Genomic DNA, 23,303 nt, shown 5'->3' with positions numbered 1-23,303 from the left:
GTAAAAGCCTGACGGGGTGAAGCTGCCTCAGCAGGACGTTTCAGTTGCCTGTGATTGTGTGTGCTGTGGTGCAGTATGAGGGGATTTGCCTCCATTGTGCCCTGCGGTGCGCCGTGATGCCTCAGGCCTGCGACTCCTGCCAGGTGACTGCGGGCACTCCGTGAGCCAACGTAGCTCCTCGGTTTTCCTCTTTCTGTATCTTTTTACAGATTTCAGCCCATCTCATTTATAGATGAGGGGACTACAGAGTGCTGCATCACTGCGACACAGCTGGCAGTCCTTCTTTACTTAGGGCTCCTCCTGCTGGTAGAGATGTGGCACCTACAACAGTAATCCCTGTTGCAATTAAATAGAAAAAAATGTTAGTAATGTAGGAGGAGATGAAGTCAGCTAAAAAAGCACGACCTTTGGCATCTTTGAGAGCCGCATATCAGGTCATTCCATATTTAATCTTTTATCGATCTTCTACTGAGGAAAAGATCGTTTGACAAAGTCTAGACAACATCTAATACGTTTTACAGGGATATGTGTCCCCAAGCTCAAGTCCTCTAGCAGAGGCCTGGGTTCTGCACAGTATCATAGATGTTCCTAAAACTGCACTCCTCTTGACGGAGACCTCTGATGTTGTGCTGGGTCTGCTGGAGTTACAGCTCCTTTAATGCTCCTTTGACCACTGGAACCACTTTGGACTTTAACTTCCACATCTGCTCCAGTTCTCAGAAAGCTGATTCTGTTCATCTGGATGAAGCGTTTTCAGTAATAGAAATTTTTCGTCACTCAGCCAAATAAAATACTGAGATGAGGGCCCAAAGACTGAAGTGACACAACATTTCAACTTTGTCCAGATGAACAAAATAACCTTTCTGGGGCTTCTTTACCTGGATGATTGAGAATGCTTCAAGATATCTGCCTCTGGTACGTCTCTGTTTTCTCATGCTCCTTTTTCCTGATCTTGCTGTCCGCTGGGATTGCCACAACTATCACAACTGCTTCTGCTCCTTGTCAACCACCATTATGTCTGGTTGGTTGGCCAACAGCTACTTGTCTGTCTGGAGGCTGAAGTACCTGAGGACCTTAGCCGTGTTGATCTCAGCCAGGTACATATGGGGCACAGATGTTCCTGTACTCTATCCTAGCGACTTGGTTATGTCATCCAATGAACACTGCTGCTATTATATGCCCGACTGTCTCTATGGTGTCTTTGCACAGTCTGTAACTTGGATCGGCTGTGATAGCTGTGTGCTGGCCTCTGTGGATCTGGAGCCCTCTTGGGGCTTGTTTATGTACTGTCATGGACTAGCCACTGGTAGGGTTTCTTCAGTCTGTCACTCGTACATTACATGGCAAGGCTTGATCTTGCACAATACTTCTTCATCCTTACCACCATCCCTGTCTGCTATCAGCTGCCTGAAGCACTCTTGCAGCAGCTCATCTCAGGGACACGCTTCCCGATGTATTCATGCTGGTTGTTTCATCCTGGATCATGGCACTGGCACTCCACTTTTTTGTTGCTCGCAGAGCTGCAGGGTCCTGGATTTGGATAAAAGCCTCCATGCATGGAAAGGAATTTTCACATCTGGATATCTCCTCCTTTGGTTAGCTTATCATGACATCTGTGTAGCTGATGACTGCTGGACATGTGGGCTGATGGCTTGGGACCTAAAGGCACATTTTAGTGTCTTTGGTGATTTTGGGGGATTCTTCCTCTGTGTTGAACTCTGCTGTCATTTGCTTTCCCATTCCAACCAAACAGCATTCTGGCTCCCCATTGGGCCATTTGATGGAGAACACAGAGGTGATTCTCTACAACCACTGTGTTGGTTGATTTTCACACCATCTCTCTCTTTGGATGGCCAATGTTAAGCAAAAGGGACAACAAAAGGTGGTATATGTCAAAGAAACAGGACCCAAGGTTTCCCAGCAGAGCATTGTCCAAACACCCCACAAGAGCTGCATCACAGTTTGGTCAAATTCTTACACTTGCACATGTTCCCTCCTAACACCTCAACTTTGAGGAAAAAATGTCACCAATGGGTGCTATGATGACGAGATGATGAATGTTATTAGCTGTCAGCAGTCATACTGTTAATGCCTGACTGGTGAGCTGCATGACCAAGAAGCAATGAAAATAACTGAATGGACTGTAATTCATTAGAATACAAGCAGTAAAGGTCATTCATTGTTTTTATTTAAAGGTGCAACAATAAGACAGTGAATGGGGCTCATTGTGACATAAATACGCTGTTTATTAACAAGCAACAGTAAGACAGTTACTATTTCTACTTCCATGTTCCCTGCTGCAGGTCTGTTCACCCCTCCCTCCCCTGCTGATGACTCCTCCGTTCCACATACCCGTCTACATGTACATAATCTATACATACAATCGATATTAACAACAGGTTAAATAAAAGTGCTGAAAATTCATGCTACAGTGCTGTGCTAAATCAAGACCTACGAGTCCCCTTTTGCAAAGAGGTAAAACTTCATTTCTTTACAAATGTTTCATTTGTAAACCTCCCAAACAATTCCTTTGAATCAGTCAATTACTGTCAGATTCCTAATAATAATTTAACTAACCGAAATCTAATGTTGAGCCGTTGAATGAACTCTGTGTGATGCTACAGTTCAATGTGTGTAAACCTTAACCTCGTACAAGACATTCAACAAGTTTACAGATACGTACCACATCCTATCCACATTATACAGTCGAAAAAGTCCAAAAATGTTTACGCTTTATAGGAGACACATGAGAGCGGCTGTCAGTGAAAACAATCTAAGTTCACAGGCGTCTGATACACCATGTCAGCGGTATAAAAGTCATCCCAGATAAGGCAGAACGAAAACATGCCTCGTGACTTTAAATCAGAGCTTCACTGAACAGTGACATGAGAGAAAACAAAATAAAGTGCCTATTGTGTGAATATGCAAAGATGAGAGCTGCTGTACATGAGCAGAGGTTCTGGACAGAGTTGTTTTTGAAGTGTGTCGAGCTGCTGTTAGAGCGGGACGTGTCCTCAGGAGCTCAGCGCAGCGAGTTGGTGGGCATACAGTCACACAGAGCCCTCCTCTCCGTCCTCAGCACCAGCGTCTCTGTCTGCAGCAGGAAACAAACAAAAAAACCACAACATTTTACTACATTAAATATCAGGTTTCTGACCTGTTGTCTTCATCAGCTGCAAAATGTTCTAAAAAAAATCAAATATTAAAACGTTTCATTTAAAGCATTTGATATGTTTCTATGTTCTATTGTGAATAATTGCACAGTATCCCAGTTTACTTCGATTAGGGTTTGTATTTCCCTGTGATATTTTGATACAATTATAATTTTACAGTTTAAGTTTTAACCATAGATGCTGCCACGGGATTTTTATTACATGACAGCTTTTTCAAACCTCGCAGATTTAAACAAATATAAGCCACAACATCACGACTGCAAATAAAACATAAACATCAACATAAAAGAAAACTGAATAAAGAGGTTTAACTGAATTACAAAGAATTTCTAAGGTTTACAAAGTGCTTACTGTCCATGTCTTGCACATCGTTTTTTATTCTGCTAGTCTGTAACTCTGCAGTTCAGTAGCTTATTGGAGGCTGGAAGGAACAATAGCTTCAGGCAGTTTGTTTTGCACTTTGGCCCTCCTGAGTCTTCTTCCTGATGGCAGAGGTTTGCCTTGAGAGGAAAGATGTGCAGTGTGCTTTGTTGCTTGTTCTGTAACAGCATGCTCACACGGGCTCTGTAAGGCCCGTACTCGTATTCCCATGACCTTCATGGCTGTTTTATCCAAGCCTGCTGTTAAGTTGCCAAACCATTGCAATTCCATATTTAATAAGGATGCTCTCTAGCATCAGCAAGCTCTGAATCACTGCTGCAGGCTTGCACACAGATTATTGATGTGTATCTGCCAACAGCTAAATATTTATATGAGGACGGCTGACAGTTATTGAGTGGATTCTGATGAGCACTGGTTCATGATCAATAACTATTTTCTCTGATTTAGTGATGCTTGGAATCAGACGATTAGTTTCACACCATTTTGATGAAGTTGTTCAATCTCATCATGGTACACAGAAGAATCCACGAGTGTCAAACATAATCAGCCCGGCATGGACTCCAATCCGAGGAGGAGAGCATACATTTTGGAATTTTAAATTATATTTTAATAGGTTTTGCAGCTTCTCCTGATACTACACCAAAGCAATTAAGTAATATAAATATTTTTTAAAAAAACAAATTGCAATAAACTCTACAGATTTCTGTTTTCTACAATGTGTCTACAATAAAAAACAACATGCTATTTTCAGTGAAGTAACAGAAACTTTCTGTTTTCTTTCAAACCTCACTCTGTGAGATACCTCACTCGGGTTTCAGAGAACTGGGGTTACATTAGTAACCGAACATTTTTCTTTAATCTTACATTTATATCTTACAGCTTAAATCATGCTGACACACTTCTTTCATTACTACAGCAGCATTTCTTTATCATGTAGAAAAAAACTAAGAAATACTGTTGAACTTGCCCGTCGTTATACTTTTGATGTTTCGTGGTCAGGAATAATGTGTCAACGTGTAGACAGATGATCCCTGTGAGCTAACAGTTCATGTTTCAGGCTGCCCTAAACTTTCATCTTCGTCAACATTTTTAGTCTTGGCTCTGTATAAAATCAAAAAGGGATTACTCCTGATGTGGTCCTCTCAGGCACAGAGCAGCCCCGCCCACCTGCTGTTTAAACGTTTTGTTTGCGATGGGCAGCCAATCAGATACAGAGCTACTCTAGTTCTAAGAACACAGCTGAAAATACCATAATGGATGCTGCTTAATCCACAGTCATATTAATATTAGTCATATTAGGATATGTTCTCCTACAGCAACTTGTGCACAGTGTAAAGTGTCATGCCACTTTCTCTTGCTCCGTTTCCTCCAGCCTCTCTGTGCGCCTGTGTTTGACTACAGGAGTGGAGTGAGGTGCGTGGGATGTCGGGTCACCAGCTGCCGCTCAGCACTTCCTGCCATAAATAAATCGTACCATCTCCAGCACGCTGCCTGATTGTAGACTGTTCACTAGGTTGAGCACAGTTCTGCACATCTTACACCTCCTCTCTGTCTCCAGCCTCTACCTTCCTCCTCCTTCCACTCAGCTTTAGATTCTCCTCCTAGACCTTTCCCTTCATTTCCATTTGGACCAATCCATTTAACCCCCCCCCCTCCTGGCAACTGGCCATGCTGTTTGGGTCACAGTGGCTGGATCTAACTTATCTCCTTGTCTGTCAGAGTAATCGAGGGGTGCAGCGATTGTTTTCAGTCGCATTAACCTTCATTTCTTGGGTCCACACAATTAAATTATATAAACAGAGAATAAAAGTCATATCAGCTGATCCAAAAGCAGGTATGTGTGCCCTGAATTGAAATCAGTACTACAGTTCACACGTAAGCTCGGTGTGCTTGGAGTTAAAGTGTAAAATGTACAAATTCCAAAAATATTTCACAACAATCCAAACTATAGCGACAAAAAAAAAATCCCTATTCTTTGCAGCACAGGAATTTATAGGCACAGGTATTATGACTGCTCTTTGGCACAGTGATGGGAGTGTGTGGGTGTCTGAGGTCATTTGGAAAATGAAGCACAGCAATCTCTAAAAGCTGCGCTCCACAATTTTCATATCTAAAAACCAGGAAATAAATGAAAAAGGACTAACCCTGCGCTAAAATGCAGATGTAGACATTAACATATACTAAAACGTATCACATAATGTCACATTTACTATATAACAATATGGGAACTGATAGAAGCAGTTGCCACCCCTCCCACAAAGGCTCATGAAGATCATTTATTTTATGAAATACATCAGCTGGTGCATGAATCTCTGCAGTAGTCTCTAGAATGAAAAGGAAATTAGAGAGGACTTACCCTGGCATCTAGGTTGAAAGCGGTCTTCTTTAGATCTTGCAGCGCCCTCTGCATAAACTCAAAGGCATGACAGTCCACACACGGGCGACCTGGAAACAGCAGAAATGAGTTCAGAAACAAAGGCAGCGGCGTGAGATACCAAGTTAGTACAGAGCCAGTATCACCGATACTTCTAAATGCAAATGATGTAGGTGGGAGTAGCATGCCGTGATTTATGAGGTGAATGTATCACTGATAATGATAATGTGAATGCAATTCAATGACCTCTAAATGACTGTGAATCTTGCTTTTTTCACTTTTTCATTAACACAACAGAACACACACTCATGGTTTTTCACATTTTGAGCCTGGATTTTTTTTGTATGTGTGCATGACTGGAAAGCATCAAATTAGACTCCAATTTAATGCTGATTTGGTGTGTTCTTGTGGCTGCAGACGTAAACTATAAAGTGTATTGAGTAGAAGTAGAGAATCAGTGATCTGACCCAGAGTCATCATTTACAAAAAGGAACCATAAATCTTATTAATGAGATTAGTCTGTAGCAGAAAGCGACTGACTGCTGTGCTTTGTCATCTTTGAATTGATCATTTATTTGAAGAAACAAATATTTTAAACAAATATAGAGAATTTAGCTTTGTGGAAGTGTTCATCTAGATTTTTTTTCTCATCTAGATTTTTTAATTTACAAACAACATAATCAAGCTTTTCTACCTGAGCATCCATGAAGTCACACTTATGTGTATTTTCCTTCTAACCTGCTCGGTATGTGTGCCTTTAAGCAGCAGTGGAGGCCCAGTTTCATGATCCAAGCATACATTAATTAAGATGACCTACAATTCCCTCAACAGCACCCCTGTGAGACCTGCAGTCATTAGACTGTGGAAAGATCACCGTGGCGGACACATACTCGTCTAAAACATCTCAAAACTTGTACTCAACAGGCGGAGGAAAAAAATTAATCTAATTTTTAAATCCACCTACTTTCGGCAGGGATGACAGTCCCCGTCTCATGATCCGCATCAGCTGCCCCGACACAGACGAGCTGCAGCGCCAGCAGCAGCACCACTGCCTGCACATACCCGCTGGATGCCATGGCGACGGTGCGATCCCTTACTCACCTCTGATCTGGAGAGTACAATTAGGCAAAATGTATAAATTAAAGGGCAGAAAATGTCCTACACGGCCGTCAGCCAATCAAATGAGGGGGGGAAATGATGGGCTTTGTTCAGATAATGCTCCAGTTTCCAACCAGTAAATGTTTGTATGTGTTTAAAAGCTCAGCCCGCACAGAGTAATTACCGCTTATCTGACCACCTGCACGGTAACCTACCGTCAATCGGCCGATGATGGTTTGCAGATCGCCAGATGAGCGCAAGATGCCCACCGAGTACTGTTGTATGGAGATTAAATTAGTGCGCATGCGTGTTGGTTGGCTGAAATTTTCTCCAGGGGCCTCGAAAACGAGACTTCCGGTGACAGCACTTAAAAAAATAAAAGCCTTGATGGGCAGCTTACCCGTAGAGTTTATTGATGGGTAGGTCATGCATGATCATTAACAGGATAACAGACAGAGAGCTCGAGAGAGCAATATTTACTTAAAAACTCAATGTAAGAACCAGTATAGTTATTATTATTAAAGATACTTCATTTGATTAGCTACATTTTAGAGATCAATACTGCATTTTATTCCGTAAATTGAGTGCAGTATATACATACATGCACAGTTTCAGCTATAATTCCAATATTTAAAATTGTGTATTTCCATTGACCTATTTTTACATTAATATAAATCAAATACAACTACATTTTTATGATTTTCTTTTTAAAATAGGGTGCGCGATTTACAGCCACGTTGAACAAAAGCACTAAACTGAAACAGTTAGTCTGTTACTGCAGCACACTGAATCTTCATGTTTTTGACATTTACATGTTTATAGTCTGGCATTAAATGAGGCGACTATACAGTGTAAAGATATAGATACATATCCAATTAATATCCCATGTAATAAGTAAGAGCAAATAATAATTGACTATATAATTCTTGTAAACAGCACAAATTAGTGAAGCAAGCTCATTTAAGATGTCTTTGTGGATCTAGAGAAAGTGTATATAAGGATGCCAGGAATAGCAGAGAAGTATGTGAGGGTGGTGCGAGACATGAATGATAACAGAGTGGTGGGTGTGCAGTAGGAATGACGGATGAGATCAAGGTGGGAGTGGGATTACATGAGGGATGGACTCTGAGCCCCTTCTTGTTTGCAGTGGTGACAACTGGGCTGACAGATGAGTTCAGGCTGGAGTCTCTGTGGACTATGATGCTTGCAGATAACACTGTGATCCATGGAGAGAGTGTGGAGCAGGTGGAAGTATGCACAGGAGAGAAGAGGAATGAAATCAAGTAAAAGCAAGGCACAAGACGTGTGTGTGAATGAGAGGGAAACATGTGGAGAGGTGAACATTTACAGATATTGAAGGTGGATGAGTTTAAATACTTGGAGTCAACCACCTAAAGCAAAAGACAAGTGCACGAGAGGGGTGAAGAAGAGAATGCAGGCATGGTGAATTGGGTGGAGACAAGTGTCAGGATAGCAGCAAGAGTGAATGAGAAAGTTTACATGACGGTTGTGAGACCTGATGCGATGTATGAACAGTGGCACTGACAAAAAGATGGACTCATGATGAAATGGTTGATGGCTCAGGTTCAGCAGTTTGGATCTTTAGAGAAACAAGGTTGAGATGGTTTATACATGTGCAGAGGAGGGATAGTGGATATATTAGACAAAGGATGTTGAAGAGGAAAGCCCCAGAGAAGATTCATTGATGTAGTGAGGGAGGGCTGGTGTGACAGGGGAAGATGTCAGGGATACGGTGGCAGGTGAACTGCTGTGGCGACTCCTAAAGGTCGCAGCCCGAAGAAAACACATTTTAAGATAAGAGGACATAACAATAATATACTTTATTCATCCTAGAGGTGGGAAAGTTAAGCACAGCAAACATATGACATCGATTAAATGCGTTGGATGTGCTGTGGTTTAACATAACAGGCTGCTTAAATGCAGTAAAAGCAGCATAGCAAATATCGGGGACCAGTGAGAAGTGTGGCTGCCAGTAGTGTAGTAAACTGTGACAGGGCAGGGTTGAAATAACCTGTTACTATGACAATACAGATGTTTCTCTGCTCGGCAGATGTGTAGCACTGTATTACATGAGGTAACAAAGACTTCCCGCATCTGCCCTTGTTTACACCTTCCTTCTTAAAACTTTATTAACCACACACTGTGTACAGTTCCACACTTAAAGGTGGATTTCACCCGGTCTCCTCACGGCTCTGCGTTCACAATTGCCCCCCACCCCACCCCGGGTTATGGGCGGGGTCCTGACTGCTGTTTTCTTAGGTAGCCTGTTAAAATGCCCGAACTCAAAACACTTCTTTTTCCAAGATGGCGTCGATGAAGGACAGCGACACCGGCCTGTGGCTTCACAACAAACTAGGATCCACGGACGAGCTCTGGACGCCTCCGAGCATCGCTTCGCTCCTCACCGTGTCGGTTATCGACAACATACGGCTATGTTTTTCGAGCTTGTCGCCGCCGGTGAAGCTGAAACTCCTGCTCGGGATGCTGCACCTTCCGCGGAGGACCGTTGACGAGGTGGGTTAGCTCGGTGTTAGCCTGGAAGGTACGATAAGTTGTTACCTCGGATACACGGCTGAGAAACGAGCCGATAATTGCGCTAGATTTTAAAAAGCACTGAGGTCCCTGTGACGGTTTAGTGGCATATTTAAAAGCCTAACAATATTAATAAACCTTTCCAGCTAACATTATGCTACCATATTTATCCGAAGGCTAACTGAAGAAGCGGCAAACTCGTTATTTCCTCGACATGCTCCCCATTTTTTCTTTTTTTAAACCCCGGCTTCAATGCACGAAACACTTTTACCCTCTAACGACAGGATGCTCCCGAGCTGACTTTACCCCTGCGCACATTTGTCTTTCCAGCGGTTGTTTACCGGCTACAGCGAGCAACGCTAGCCTAGCGGTGCTCGCACGGACATTGTGGTGGGATGGGCGGCTGAGAGCTGGCGTTAGGCTGGAGGGCGGTACTAGCTCCCGGACCCACTGATCACCTGTTCCCCCCGCAGGAAACGATACACAGCCGTCATTTGTGTGGCTTATATAGCCAGACTGTTCAATAACAAATGCAAAATTATTAAGCTAATTATTAATGGGGTTTCTTAAAACAAGCATTCAAGTGTGTTGTTTAAGTGAAATTGGCGGCTAAGCTCAGGAGTAATTTCCCGTATGCAAACCACGGAAGCTCTTGGCTGTTTTAATGCAAATATTTATTTTAATTAAGTGGTTTTGAAGGAGAGCAGCAAGTGTGAAAGGGACGGTTTACTAGATGGTAGCGAGTCTTGCTATGATGAATGTTTTGGAACAGTGGCTCTGACAAAAAGAGACAAGACCGAGCTGAAAATGTTAATATTTAGATAGAAATGAAAAGAAATCAATTGAGTTCAAGGCTGAGATGGTTTGGACATGTGCAGAGGAGGGAGAGTGGATCTATTGGAGAAAGGATGTTGAAAATGGAGCTGCCAGACAGGAGGAAAAAGAAAACGCCTCAGAAGAGATTCATGGATGTAGTGAAGGAGGACATGTAGTAGGTGTGGAGGGAGAAAAAGGCGATGCTTCATAGACACAGGGCCACCAAATATTAATATTTTGTAGTTAAATGCCTTCAGCTCTTTTTAACCACCATCCTGAGATAACGTTAGCTGAGCAAACTTGCATTAAATTGGTTCAACTGTTCGAGAGCAAGCTAATGGCTCAGTCACAGGAGTAAAAGTAGTAGAGCTACCTCCTTATAGCTTAAAAAGAACTGATGTCTGCCTGGTGATTGCATGCAACAGATTATAACTTGTGGTTGCTCACAGCTTGATGATCTTGCACTTATGACCACTTTTGATCACAAGGAAATTGCACAAGTCCCCTGATAGGAGGCCACCTTTCTGCAGACAGTCACAATCGTGCTTGGACTGACTCCAGTCACTCTTAGAGACACTGATCAAGGCTTGCAAATAAGTGCTGTCTAGCTTATAAACACAGACAGATTGCCAACATGCTGCCATCAGTCTGAATGACTCTTCGTCAATGAGCGCAATGCTACTGGCTGCCAGCTGTTTGTGGGATACAACTGATAATGAAAGTTTAAATTTGAGGAAAAATTGCTAAATCACAATATATTTTGACACAATATTCACCATATTGAAAAATGATAAAAATCATCGTGGGGTGTCTGGTGATGCAGAGGGTTGGTGTGACAGAAGAGGATGTTAAGGCTAGGGTACATGACAATATAGCTCATGCTGCAAACAATATCTCTGTGGCATTGTCTGCTATGGCCATAAAAGGGGAGAAACTCATGGCGTGGTCCTCATGCCCCCCTGACCTCAACCCTATTGAGAACCTTAGAGCATACTCAAGGAAAAGATCTATGAACTCAAGTTCAATGGATGCAAGAACTGCGAAGGTTCTATGAAAGAAGGGATCCCATGTTAACATGTAACTTGGTTTGTTAAGATGTTTTTGATTGAAACAGCTTTTGATTTCAGTAATGCTGCATATTGAGCAAATGACCAATTTTCAGTTCTTTACAACCAATAAAAGATTTTGAAACTGCATAATCATTTGGAACAGTGCATTTTGAGTTTACTTTTGCAAAAACATAGTTATCATTGTGAGGTTGCTCTAATGTGTGATGACTTGAATAATACTGACTGTCATTTGCATCGACTATGGAGGAAAGTCAGTGACAAATATCATTTGCAAAGTATTTTGGAACAGGGTTGATTTTGGCAACACTGAACCTATAAGTGCAGGGAGGTGACTGCATGACTGCATTTAATGGTTGGTTGAAGCTGGCGTCCTCCTCGTGTTGCATGTTGGATGGCTTCCCTTTGATAAACATCACTGCACAAAATCAGGTTTCTTTGTATCCAGTTGTTAAAGTCTTGAAATCGCAGTTATGTGAATGTTGATTCATGCTGGATTTTCCAGAGATGGAGGAGGTGTGAATTTAAAAGATGGAAAAATGGAAAATACTCGGGGATAATGACTAGTATTCAGAATACTTTTATATTATTTCAGTCACACTCTGAGGGTTTGATTAATCTGGACTTTTTTGTCTGTACAGGAGTGATTATTTATCTTAGAATTTGTAAAGTGTCGGGGTGGTGTGTGTCAGGTGTGAGCTTTTTTAAAGGAAAAGTGTATGTCTGAAAAGTTAAAGTGATTACACACACTCATATTCAAGCTGTCCGGGAGGATATGATGCAAGTTGTTTCTTCATGTAGGCAACCGGTGTTTTCTGAACCATGAGTGCAGACCAAAAATAGATTCACAGACTCTGTTGTGTGCTGTTAACCTGTGGAACTAATGCTAAAGTAACTACAGTGACTGTAGGTTTCACTAACACCACCTTTCTTGCCAGATGAAGGAGGCCCTGTCGGAGATAATCCAGCTGGCTACGGTGGACTCAGAGCCCTGGGTGCTGATGGTTGCAGACATCCTCAAGTCCTTCCCAGAGACCGGCTCTCTGAATCTGGACTTGGAGGAGCAGAATCCAAATGTGCAGGATATTCTCGGAGAGCTCAGGGAGAAAGGTAGTTTTATATTAATTTGCATCATTTCCAGGTGAGCGCTGATGTCTTACACATTTAAATAAATGCAAATGCATAGCTACAGTGTCTTTGCTTTAACTATATTCAGATGACTTGCGGAGCCATTCTGAGCCATGAAAACTACCCAGGTGGTTTCTGGTGTAGTACAGTGGTTTCCCCTCATGTTGTTTTATCTGTAAACTGGAAGGCAAGATGAGCACAAGCAAGACTCAAAAGGTTTAAAGTGGAAGCACTTCTGCTGTTTTTTCCTGTGGCTGTATTTAGATTAGTGTTGATTGCAGAAACATAACTCCACACGTAGGCTTTTATTTAAATTGTCATGTTTTGATATTTTACTTAAATATTTACTTGTATTTCATTTAGATTTAGTTCCTTAATTTTATACTAATTTTAAGTTTTTACTACTTGAGCTCTATTTAACTTATGCGAGCTGTCTTATATGTTGAATTCAATTTTTTTCAGCAGTAACAAAGGTGAAAAACACTCATCAGCTCAGTGAGCAGAGTCGTGTTTTGTAATGCTGACCAGCCACAGACAGAGGAGCACAGTGGTCAGTGCTGCAGTTAACATCCCCACCTTTCTCTTCCTCCTCAGTGAGCGAGTGCGAGGCGTCGGCCATGCTTCCTCTGGAGTGCCAGTACCTGAATAAAAGTGCATTGACTACTCTGGTGGGACCCCTCACACCTCCCGTCAAACATTTCCAGCTGAAGAGGAAGCCCAAGAGTGCAACCCTGAGAGCAGAGCTGCTGCAGAAATGTAAGTTCGTTTAATAATGGCCAATACACACCACGTCCCACAGCTATGGGGGGGAGAGACCGTGGGGTGGGGTAAAAGATGTGCATTTGTGTTCGTTTTACTGTGCCTGCCAGATTGTCAGTGTCTGGTGTTCTTCAATTCAAGAATTGATTGTCCAACTTAACACGTTTTAAACCCATTTGTTTTATAGCTACAGAGACAGCCCAGCAGCTGAAGAAGACAGCCGGAGTGCCTTTTCATGCCAAAGGGAGAGGATTGGTCAAAAAGATTGACACCACAAGTAAGTAAAAAAAAAAAAAAAAAAAAAAAGTCATACTAAAAAAAGATTTAAATTATTTCACTGCATCCACGTTTGCATTACAGCTCCTCTCAAGGGGATTCCCAAAGCCCCATTCCGCAGCCCCACCACCCCCAGTATGTTCAGCCCTCCCAGTAACCGCACACCTATTGCTCCCGCACGGACGCCCCTGCGTAAGGAGCGGGGGGTCAAGGTAAGACGTACCCAGTGTATCGTTTTTCTTACAGCTTTCATTCTTTCATCCTTGTTCTTCGCTTTCATTGAGCTCCTGCAGGATTGGAGTGACACAGGGTTTTTTTCTCCTATTGTTCAGCTGTTAGATATTTCAGAGCTGGATATGGTTGGAGCTGGAAGAGAAGCTAAGAGGAGGCGAAAGACTTTGGGTAAGTAAATTTACAGCCTTAGTTAGATTTTCTTGAGCAATAAAGTGTGACACTGTCGGTGCTTAACCTGTGCTTCTTTTTATGATACAGAAACCGAGGCTGGAGAGAAAGCAGCCAAAGAAGAAGCTGTGGTGGAAAACACCACACCCGACTACGCTGCTGGCCTCGTCTCCGCACAGGTATTTAACCCAACGTATATCTACTGTTCTCTGTCACACCAGCCCGTTTGCCTCTCTGCCATCGTAGGTTCACTCCTTTGTGTTGTTTCTCAGAAACTGGGGTCGCTGAACGAGAATCCTCTGCCGTCAACCAGCTACCTACCAGCCACACCCAGCATGGTTCCCTCCTCGTCTTACATTCCCAGCTCCGAGGCACAGCCAGGTTAGCCGCCTACCTCCCAGGGCTCAGCGCTTTCTCACTCAAACATATAAAGTAAAATTCCCTGCTCATGCGTTTCCTTCATGTCCTCCTCCTCCAAAGCCAATGCTGGTGGTTCGGGACGGGACACGCTGCAGGCGGCCCGTCAGCCAGAGGAGTCGGCGACAGCAACCACAGGTGCCAACGCCACCTTACCGGGCCAGTACAAGCAGAGGCCGCCTATGTACAACGCGGGAACCACAGCAAACCCTGCAACTCCCACATCCCCCAGCACACCGGTATCCACCCCCGCCAGCAATGGACCACCAGCAGCTGCAACAGCCAGCCAGCCAGAGACCCCCACTCAGCCTCCCAGCACACCTCAGACCCCCACCCCGACAGCAGCCCCTACGCCACCACAGCCACAGCCCAAAAAGAACCTCTCACTTACGGTAAATAAACACCATTTCAAGACTTTCAAAGTCAGAGGATATTAAAACATCAGCTAAATTATCTGTCCCCACTGTTTCCGACCGTCAGAGAGACCAGATGTACGCCGCCCAGGAGATGTTCAAGACCGCCAACAAGGTCACGAGGCCGGAGAAGGCCCTCATCCTGGGCTTCATGGCTGGATCCAGAGGTATGAGAGTTTTTAGCTGCTTGATGCAAATATAAAAAACAACAGCTTTTTCATAAATGCACATTACTTCCTCACAGAGCCTGTATCCAAAAGTACAGATTATTTATCTAGTTTACCATTTTACCAGTTGTATTTCCTGTCAGACCCGTTTTCATTCACTTCACCCTTTTTTCCCCCTTTTTTGCAAATTAGCTTTAACACAATGTGACTTTGGTCACTAGCAGATTGCTGCAGATGCATGTTTGGATGGAAGATGGAAACTTGTCTGCAAACTCTCAAAGTGCAGTAAAACTTGGAGATTGTGCACCTTTTAAATAAAAGTTAAACCTGTTGTAGCAGTGAGGCACATCTTCTACTATGAATGTGTTTGAACAGTCTCAATTTCCAGTTTGCGTTGAATTCACCCAGCACCTGCCAGCAACATTTTTCCCAACAAATGAAGGTCAATAAGGTCACTGACTGGTCTCAAGGCCTGTGTAAATCTGAATTCCCTGTAGTCATTCAGAGTTTCCCCACATTTGCTGCAGGATTTTACAGAATATGTTTCAGTTTAAATGCAGTTTTAACTACAGTAGATGTGCATAAATGCTGAGAAATTATGAGGGACATCTGACAGGGCAAAAACTTAACCAGCCTACCACTCTAACTCCACCCTTCCCTACCCCCCACCCATTCCCTGCAGAGAACCCATGCCCGGAGCAGGGGGACATCATCCAGATCAAGCTGAGCGAGCACACAGAGGTTTTGCCCAAAGCCGACGGCACTGGCAGCACCACCATGCTGGTAGACACAGTCTTCGAAATGAACTACTCCACAGGACAGTGGACCCGCCTCAAGAAATACAAACCCATCACCAACACCTCCTGAGGCGATGCGCTCGCTCAGGAATCCCCACTTCAGACGTGTTTACGCACAGTTACAAAGTATTTGCATACACATTTGGGCCAAATCGAGCACGGGGAGGGTGAAAGATTGTCAAGGAGAGAAAGGTTCTCCCTTTTGCTGCACCTCCAAAATGTGGGACTCTTTGAAGACTTGTTTTTCTGGGGGGTTGTTTCCCTTACCCTTTTATTGTTTTTATGTCACTTCCGATTTCTGAATGATGCTGTTGACAGGAGAGAGATACGAGTTATTCTCACGGCAGGCACCTTTGAACATTTGTACTGAGGTACAAGCATGTCACGTGTTTAGAAAGACGACGAGCCGTCTGTATTTTTCTGTGCAAATGTGACGTTTGCAGCTTATTCTTCTACATTTCAGAACCAAACCATGTTTTGTGATGACACAGAAATTAACGAAGACGGTCATTGTAAAGATGAGATGAAATAAAGAAAAAGAACTAGTTCTTAATGCTGTCCACTTCTGTTTTGGAGCCTTCTGGTAGATATTTAATCATTTTTCATCCTTTTATTCCAAAAGAAGGGAAGAAAATAAAATGACAGACTCCAGCAGGTGTCTCTTTCTTACTCACTTTGACCAGCGGGGGTTTATTATGTGTTTAACTTATATTACACCTTTAAACACATGCTTATTAAGATAATCTCCAATGAGACGGTGTGTGTCTCCAGTGTGGTTTTGTTTCAACATTTAATCTGCGTCCTTCCTGTGTCTGACTTCCTGCCCTGCTCATGAGTACCTTGATGTGGCTTCAGTCAACAATAGAGTTAATTTACCAACACAGGGCAGAGATCTGCATTTGAAACAAGTATAGTTGTCTTTGTGTGTGGCATGAGCATTTCTCAAAGTCTTAGCACAGCATGAATTAGGCAGCATGTGTCCTTCCACCTCAAAACGCAGATCATAACCTGGACCTAAAAACACCTGCCAACCAGTCCAAGCTTAAAAGTGATGCTGGAGAAAGCCTGAGAGAGGAACTGACCGCGACTTTAAACTGCTTCAGAATAGTGTGAATGCACTTTTTTTTTTATTAAATATGTGAGCACAGGTCACCACATACGGATCAATATCCCATAAGTGATCTAATACACCAAGAGCAAAATGTTTCTGTAAATCTTGTTGCAGTGAAATGAAAATATGAAATCCGTTCACTTTCATTGTTTTTAATTAACCAACTTAATTGTTTACTGATTGTGATTCATGTCTTGAACTTGACAGAGATACTGTATTAAAAGGCCAATTGCTGTCCTGAGCCTGATTCAGCTTCAGGTTTATTCATGTTAAAAGTGGGTTTTTTCCTCCCTGTTGCCAAGTTCTTAAACAGCTGTTAGCCAGTGTGTGTTGCACCCTTGCTAATAAATCGTAAGTAACGGACTAAATGACAAGAATTTCACCCAGAAAAATTTAAATCCTGTTTTATGGGATTGTCTATGTCAGTCATGTTGTTTAGTTAATTGCTGATCATTGTGCTCTGAATACAGTTATCCAGGTGGACGAGCTATTTTAAAAAAGAAATTCAGCTGAAGTGTTGCCCATTGGTCCTTACACATTTGGCCTTCTGGCCTGTGTGTTGCGCATAACAATCACCTTGAATTCTTCATTGGAATAAGTCAAACAGGGTTTTTAAAAGAAAAACAGCTGTAATATGAAACAATACTTTTTTTATTAATTAAAATGAGTTGCAACATAAAGCATGCGCCTCAGTCACTGCACTGATCTGCAACATTCATGTCATCATTAAATTAAGGCCGTTTTCCTCTACCGATGTCAGATAAGTATTCCTTCATAATCTCTATTCCACTGGTGCCTGCCATTCTGTTATTGGACCATCTAATGTCATCTCTGTGAATCACTTTGGTTAACACTTTATTTCCAGTGTTTAATGCATGATCATGTCTAGCCCGTACCTGATTGTCAGCTCTGTCCGTTTGCCTCTGTAGTTGCGGCACAAATCATTATTTAATGTATTCAGGAGACTTCTGCTCAGGTTCACGCTGAGTGTTTGCAGAGGTCCAGTTAGAGCGACAGTAACAACCTGGGTGGCTGCGAGTGTGAACATAAACAATCAAAAATGACCTTTTGAAAGTCAAAACAGTAACAATGTGTGTCTGCACGTACATGAGTGAAGCAGGTGGAAAAACCAGGGAAGTCTAACAGTGCGAGGCTTGTCTACACAAACACCCTGTCCTATGTCATACAGTGAATGCTCAGAGAGAGCTGATAGCCTTTCAGTTTGTTAAAGCTCAGGTTCATGGCAGTCTGTGAAAAGAGTAGATGACAAAATCATGACTGAATTCTTATTAGTGCAAAATCTTTCCTACTAAAACATTCAAAGCAACGACTCTAGCTCTCTCTGTGTACTACATCAGGCAGTACCGCTACCTCAGCCAAACCACACCTGCTCTGCAGGCTTGGTGATGACTGCTACTGTGTGAGCGTGTGCTTTTAGTTTGCTCCGGGGTCCTTCCAGCCTCCGAACGTCTTCTCCAGGTGGAGGGCCACAGCGAGGGTGAGGTGGTCCTGCAGCTTCCCTGCAACGACCTGCACGCCCAGAGGCAGACCCTCCTCACCCACACCCAGAGGGCACTGAGTCACCGGCAACCCCAGCATGTTAATTATACCTGTGGAGGAGGAAGAAAAAAATATAAAATAAAATAAAATAAAAAAGCAAAATGTCTTAATACGTGGAATAAATCTTTTTAACAGCCATAATCCAGGATGTAAAAAGGTTTTGAAGTCTCCCACAGTTTTTTTCAAGGTTCAAGCTTTAACCTCCTAAGACCCAAACTCTTCCACGACATGCATTTTTAATTTCTCTTTGATATTTGGTCATATTGGGGCCCGATGAATGTAAAAACAAAGAATTACCAGATTTTTTTTTCAACCTTATTTTTGTTTTTAAGAAAAATGAGAGCCACATGAGGAAATTCGTTTACAACTTTGATAGAACAGTAGCAGTATAATGTCCTCGTATGTGGATATCAGGCCCATGTAGAGCAAAATTGAGTATTTTAGTCTAAATAACCCAAAATGTGATGTCGACATATGTGGACGCCAGGTCCTAGGAGGTTAAAGGTTATTTTGCAAAGTGATGTGACTGAAAAGCACAAAGGATAACCTGCACACAGACTGCAAGAGTCCAGGTGCAAAAAACAAAACAAAACTGACCACCAAAGAGCTTTGTGTATTCCTCACTAGTACTGGTTTGGATCCTCTTGTGCCTTCGGACCTGCTTTAATTCTTCATGGCACAGATTCAACAAGCATCACACAGCTGCTGCACATCCATGATGCGAGTCTCCCGTTCCAAAAAAAATGCAAAGTTGCTCTACTGGTGAGTAGAGGCCATGTGAGTACAGGGAACTCACTGTTACGGTCAAAAAACAAGTCTGAGAAGATCTGTGCTTTGTGACATGGTGCACTGTGGTCATAAAGGGACATGATCAGCAACAATACTCAGGCAGGTTGTGGGGTTTAAAATCAGCTGATACTGAGGGGCCCAAAGTTATTCAAATTACTGCCAACCCATCAATTTGAAGCAGCATTCTGCTTTGAGAGTGAAACATTTTCAGACCTTTGTAAATGATTGTGTGGGAAAGTCCCAGCAGATCAGCGGTTTCTGGATTTTAATGGCTGTGATATTAATCGTGATGTTGCTGTGCAGATGTTGGCTGTTAAAATAAGATCAGGTGAGAAGTGGAACGCCACTGACCGGTGTATGAGAAGTCGAAGGGTCTTAGGAGCGGGTGGTGGTGTTTGGGGGCCACTTTGGGGTGAGAGGGGTAAAGGAAAACACCGTCAGCACCCAACAGCTCATCCACCTCCTTCTGCAGCTTCTCCTTCATCTGGATGATGGAGGACGGTGTTTTGGACATGCGAGTCATCTCGATCAGGCCCACAGCTGAAGACGTCGGTTCACAGAAACTTTAAATGCTATTTATTCATTTATTACTTAATCATTTTTATATATAACAGTGTTTTGTTTTTAAATTGAGAGCTACTATTGAACACTTTGGAAGTCTGTATTGCAGCCTTTACCGATAGCAGCGAGGGTGTGGTCTGATCTTCCTATCATCCACTTCAGCAGCTCCCACAGAGGCCAAGCTGGTCGTCCTGGTTCTCCCATCAACTCAGCAAACATCTGAGGAGGCTGGGAGAAAAACAAACAAAACAAAAACAATTCAGTTCTTTTAAAGGTCATAGGTCACAGACTATATTACTTCTCCATGTTCTTTATTGCTTCCTCTCAAACATGGTTGCTATTTTCTGCTGACAGACTGTCCAAGTTGTCATCATTATCGTGCCAGTAACCTGCACCTGTGTGGCATCACTACACCAGGCTCAGGTTTAAAGTTAGTAATGATTTATTAGTCATTGAGCACCTGAAAACAGCAGAAGCCCACAGGCCACAAAAATGTTCCCGTCATGAAACCACTTCAGTCAAATATCACAAAAATGGATGTCAGGGGTAGAGAGTAGAGTAGAGTGGCTGTGTCACTAATCTTTTTTGAGTGACAGCTCTAAAATCTTTTTGGGATCCCTGCACTGCAGTGATGCCACTCTACTGCCCACTTTGTAAAGACGAGTACACTGGTCCCTCGTTTATTGCGGGAGTTACGTTCTAAAAATAACCCCCGATAGGTAAAATCCGCGAAGTAGCCAACTTTATTTTTTACAATTATTATAAATGTTTTAAGTCTGTAAAACTCGCCACTACACACTTTATACACTTTTCTCAGACAGGCATGAACATTTTCACAATTTTCTCTCTTGTTTAAACACTCCAAGTTCAAACCTTTGTAGAAAAATAAGTCCAGTATTATAGAATGAAACCAAACACACCCGCGGTTGCCTTTGACGGTGCAAAACGTTTTGTCGCCAGTGTTGTGTTTGTTGGGGAGATAACTTACAAACATATAGTGCAGCACTTCAGAGTCACACTGCTAGCGATCGAAGATTTATGTAAATTTGACAAGCTGAACGCATTCTGCACTGACAATGGTCAACAGCCAATCAGGACACAGAACAATACGCAGTAAAAAAAACAAACAAACAACAACAACAGCGAAACAGCGAGGCCACAAAAGGTGAACCGTGTTATAGCGAGGGACCACTGTATAACCCAACAGGTGGGTGTGAAATGATTCACGGGTCAAAGAAAGAAGAAAAATAGTACAGCCACATAAATTTTGGGTTTTGGTTGCGAAGTTCACCTCACTGGTTCTTATGTGATTCAAAATACAGACAAGATACAAATCTGATCTGAGAAAAAGTGCAGAAACTTAATTTTTGGAAATATGCAGAAACAACAAAGACTGGAAACCAGTGTTTCAATACTTAACTCCTATACTGGGCATTTTGATTTAGCTCTCTTTAACTTGGTACATTTAGATGCCTGAATGATATAGATTTGGTTTAAAGAATACCTAGTTTACCCATATTTTTGTTCTTGGACTCTACCACAACCCTTTTATGCTACAGTACTTGGAGACCAGAGCAAAACAAAAATTACTGCAACCATGTCCACTGAAGTTGCAGTGTTGCCTTTGAAAGTGTTGCTTCAAAGACTGGGACCGGATCTGTGATCACTCATCAGCTGGTGCCTTCAATTCAATCTGTGTAGCAATATGTCAACTAACTGATAAATCAGAAGGAATTGCAAATCTGTTCCTCTCTAAATACAAACAAGTACCTCCATTGATATTTGACGTAGTTGATACAGGACGGTGATTTAACTTCAATACAGCAACCTTGCTTTTATATAAGAATAAAACTAGAATACAACCAACTGAGTTGAGTCTCATATTACAAAGAGACAGATTAAAGACGAGGCTCAACCTCTGGATGATCAGATGATCGCTGCAACTACATGCAATCAATCACTGAATGCTCTTATACTGTGCCTGAGAAGACCACATAAGGACATCCCCTTACATCACACAGAGCCAATAGTAGGAAAAGAAGAAACTCCATGGCCATGTTCAGTATGAGCATCCAGCACTGTGACAGTATAAGACATAAAATAAGGAAAAGCATAGTAAGTTCACTTTAAATCAAACTGGTGTTCTGTATTAAAGTAGAAAGTAGCAGTAAACTGACTGTGACTAACTCACAGCCTGGTAACAGAAACGTTTCAGATTAGCTGAAGAGAACTGCGTGGATGTAACTATGTGGGCACATAAATCTCTTCCCAAGCACATAACTCTGAGTTAGAAACAAAAACTGATCACATTGTAAAGCTTTACATTTTAATGAGGAGACTTGGTTTAATGCGAGGCGACCGCAGGAAATCTAGATGCGGGTATTGTCCTCTGAAGTGGCAGAAACATTACTGTGTGTGTGTGTGTGTGTGTGTGTGTGTGTGTGTGTGTGTCGTGCACAGGCAGCTAAACAGATTAGGGGACCATTTCTGGGCAGCAGACTACAATAGGTGCTGTGACTAAGACTCAGCCTGCTTTCTCTCTTAGTGAGACGTGCCTTATTAGCTGGAAAGTCCTGGCAACAGCAAGAAACCAATGCCTGTTTCTCTCCCTTGTCTTCATCATTCACCCGCTGACTCTTTGTCTGCTGTAAAGTTAATGTTCTGGACCTACTTTGCCCTCCTTGTCAGGAAGGACCATGTAGGTATCCCAGATCTGAAAGCTGTAGCGGAGCTCAGGGAAATGCACTTCTTGGACTTTCACTCCGAGGTCCGCCTCCAGACGTTCGGCTACCTGTGGAAGACCACACGAGGATTTAAAGTGTAAAACAATTCCTCCTAAGTGTGTAGGAGTTCTGCAATAGACAGGAAAAAAAAACAAAAAAAAAAACAACGCACCTTCCTCTGAATGTCTACGAGCTCTTTGCTGACGGGGGTTGTGAGAGGAGAGCCGCCGTCATGAGGGATGGTGAAGAACCGCAGCTTCTTTAAGTCGACCTTTGTGTTTAAGGACAACCTGTGAGCACAAGTGGAAACAATCAACAGCACTGCTGAACTACTGTAGCTAACAAACACAGTTGGGATTTGGTTGTGTTGAGTCAGAATCTTCTGTGACAGAAATCTATACAATTCCTTGTAATTTTGGACCATTTGATAAACAAATGTGTCCATTATGCTGATGTAAATGAAACCTCGAGATAAAGTGCTGACGTTATTACAGCCCTGGTAAAACCCTGTTCGCAGGCTACCCAAAATACCTCTCTGTAGTTAAATGCCTGTATTATGTCTCTGTGAAGGTTCTCAGTCATCCAGGTCATCGTAGTCAAAGGAGCTTGCAAAGAAAAGCGTCTGGACTTCTTTAAGTTACTTGAAGACGTTTCACCTCTCATCCGAGAAGCTTCTTCAGTTCTAAGGTCAAATGATGGAGAGTCCCAGATTTAAACCCAGTGGGAGTAACCCCCCCC

The 23,303-nt window shown here is 42.6% G+C and overlaps 3 protein-coding genes across 3 annotated transcripts in view; 1 reads left to right on the top strand and 2 right to left on the bottom strand.

Moving 5' to 3' along the window:
• Positions 1 to 2,228: 2,228 nt before the first annotated feature.
• On the bottom strand, positions 2,229 to 7,377 carry nicol1 (NELL2 interacting cell ontogeny regulator 1). Its single transcript, XM_005750460.1, has 4 exons — positions 7,242 to 7,377; positions 6,893 to 7,036; positions 5,911 to 5,999; positions 2,229 to 3,094 (listed from the first exon to the last, which is right to left on the bottom strand). The coding sequence occupies exons 2-4, from the start codon at positions 7,002 to 7,004 to the stop codon at positions 3,023 to 3,025; spliced, it is 273 nt and encodes a 90-aa protein (XP_005750517.1). The 5' UTR covers positions 7,005 to 7,036; positions 7,242 to 7,377; the 3' UTR covers positions 2,229 to 3,022.
• A 1,847-nt stretch (positions 7,378 to 9,224) lies between these two features.
• On the top strand, positions 9,225 to 16,374 carry nelfa (negative elongation factor complex member A). The gene is made up of 11 exons (XM_005750459.2): positions 9,225 to 9,561; positions 12,401 to 12,572; positions 13,185 to 13,346; positions 13,537 to 13,626; positions 13,710 to 13,837; positions 13,958 to 14,027; positions 14,118 to 14,206; positions 14,300 to 14,408; positions 14,508 to 14,836; positions 14,925 to 15,024; positions 15,707 to 16,374. Exons 1-11 carry the CDS (start codon positions 9,352 to 9,354, stop codon positions 15,889 to 15,891), a joined length of 1,644 nt encoding a protein of 547 aa, XP_005750516.1. The 5' UTR covers positions 9,225 to 9,351; the 3' UTR covers positions 15,892 to 16,374.
• Positions 16,375 to 17,068: 694 nt separating this feature from the next.
• The window catches only part of faah2b (fatty acid amide hydrolase 2b), a 21,573-nt gene continuing 15,338 nt past the window's right edge, over positions 17,069 to 23,303 (bottom strand). Inside the window, exons 7-11 of the mRNA XM_005750458.1 lie at positions 22,738 to 22,855; positions 22,514 to 22,633; positions 19,959 to 20,070; positions 19,633 to 19,821; positions 17,069 to 18,542 (exon numbers count right to left, since the gene is read on the bottom strand). Of these exons, the coding sequence (XP_005750515.1) occupies positions 18,367 to 18,542; positions 19,633 to 19,821; positions 19,959 to 20,070; positions 22,514 to 22,633; positions 22,738 to 22,855 (715 nt within the window). The 3' untranslated portion in view covers positions 17,069 to 18,366. The remainder of the gene's footprint in view (positions 18,543 to 19,632; positions 19,822 to 19,958; positions 20,071 to 22,513; positions 22,634 to 22,737; positions 22,856 to 23,303) is intronic.

Source organism: Pundamilia nyererei, unplaced genomic scaffold (assembly GCF_000239375.1).
Source record: "Pundamilia nyererei isolate P.nyererei 1_Seehausen unplaced genomic scaffold, PunNye1.0 scaffold00275, whole genome shotgun sequence".
NCBI classification, from domain to species: Eukaryota; Metazoa; Chordata; class Actinopteri; order Cichliformes; family Cichlidae; genus Pundamilia; species Pundamilia nyererei.
This window is presented reverse-complemented; position numbering and strand designations above follow the sequence as displayed.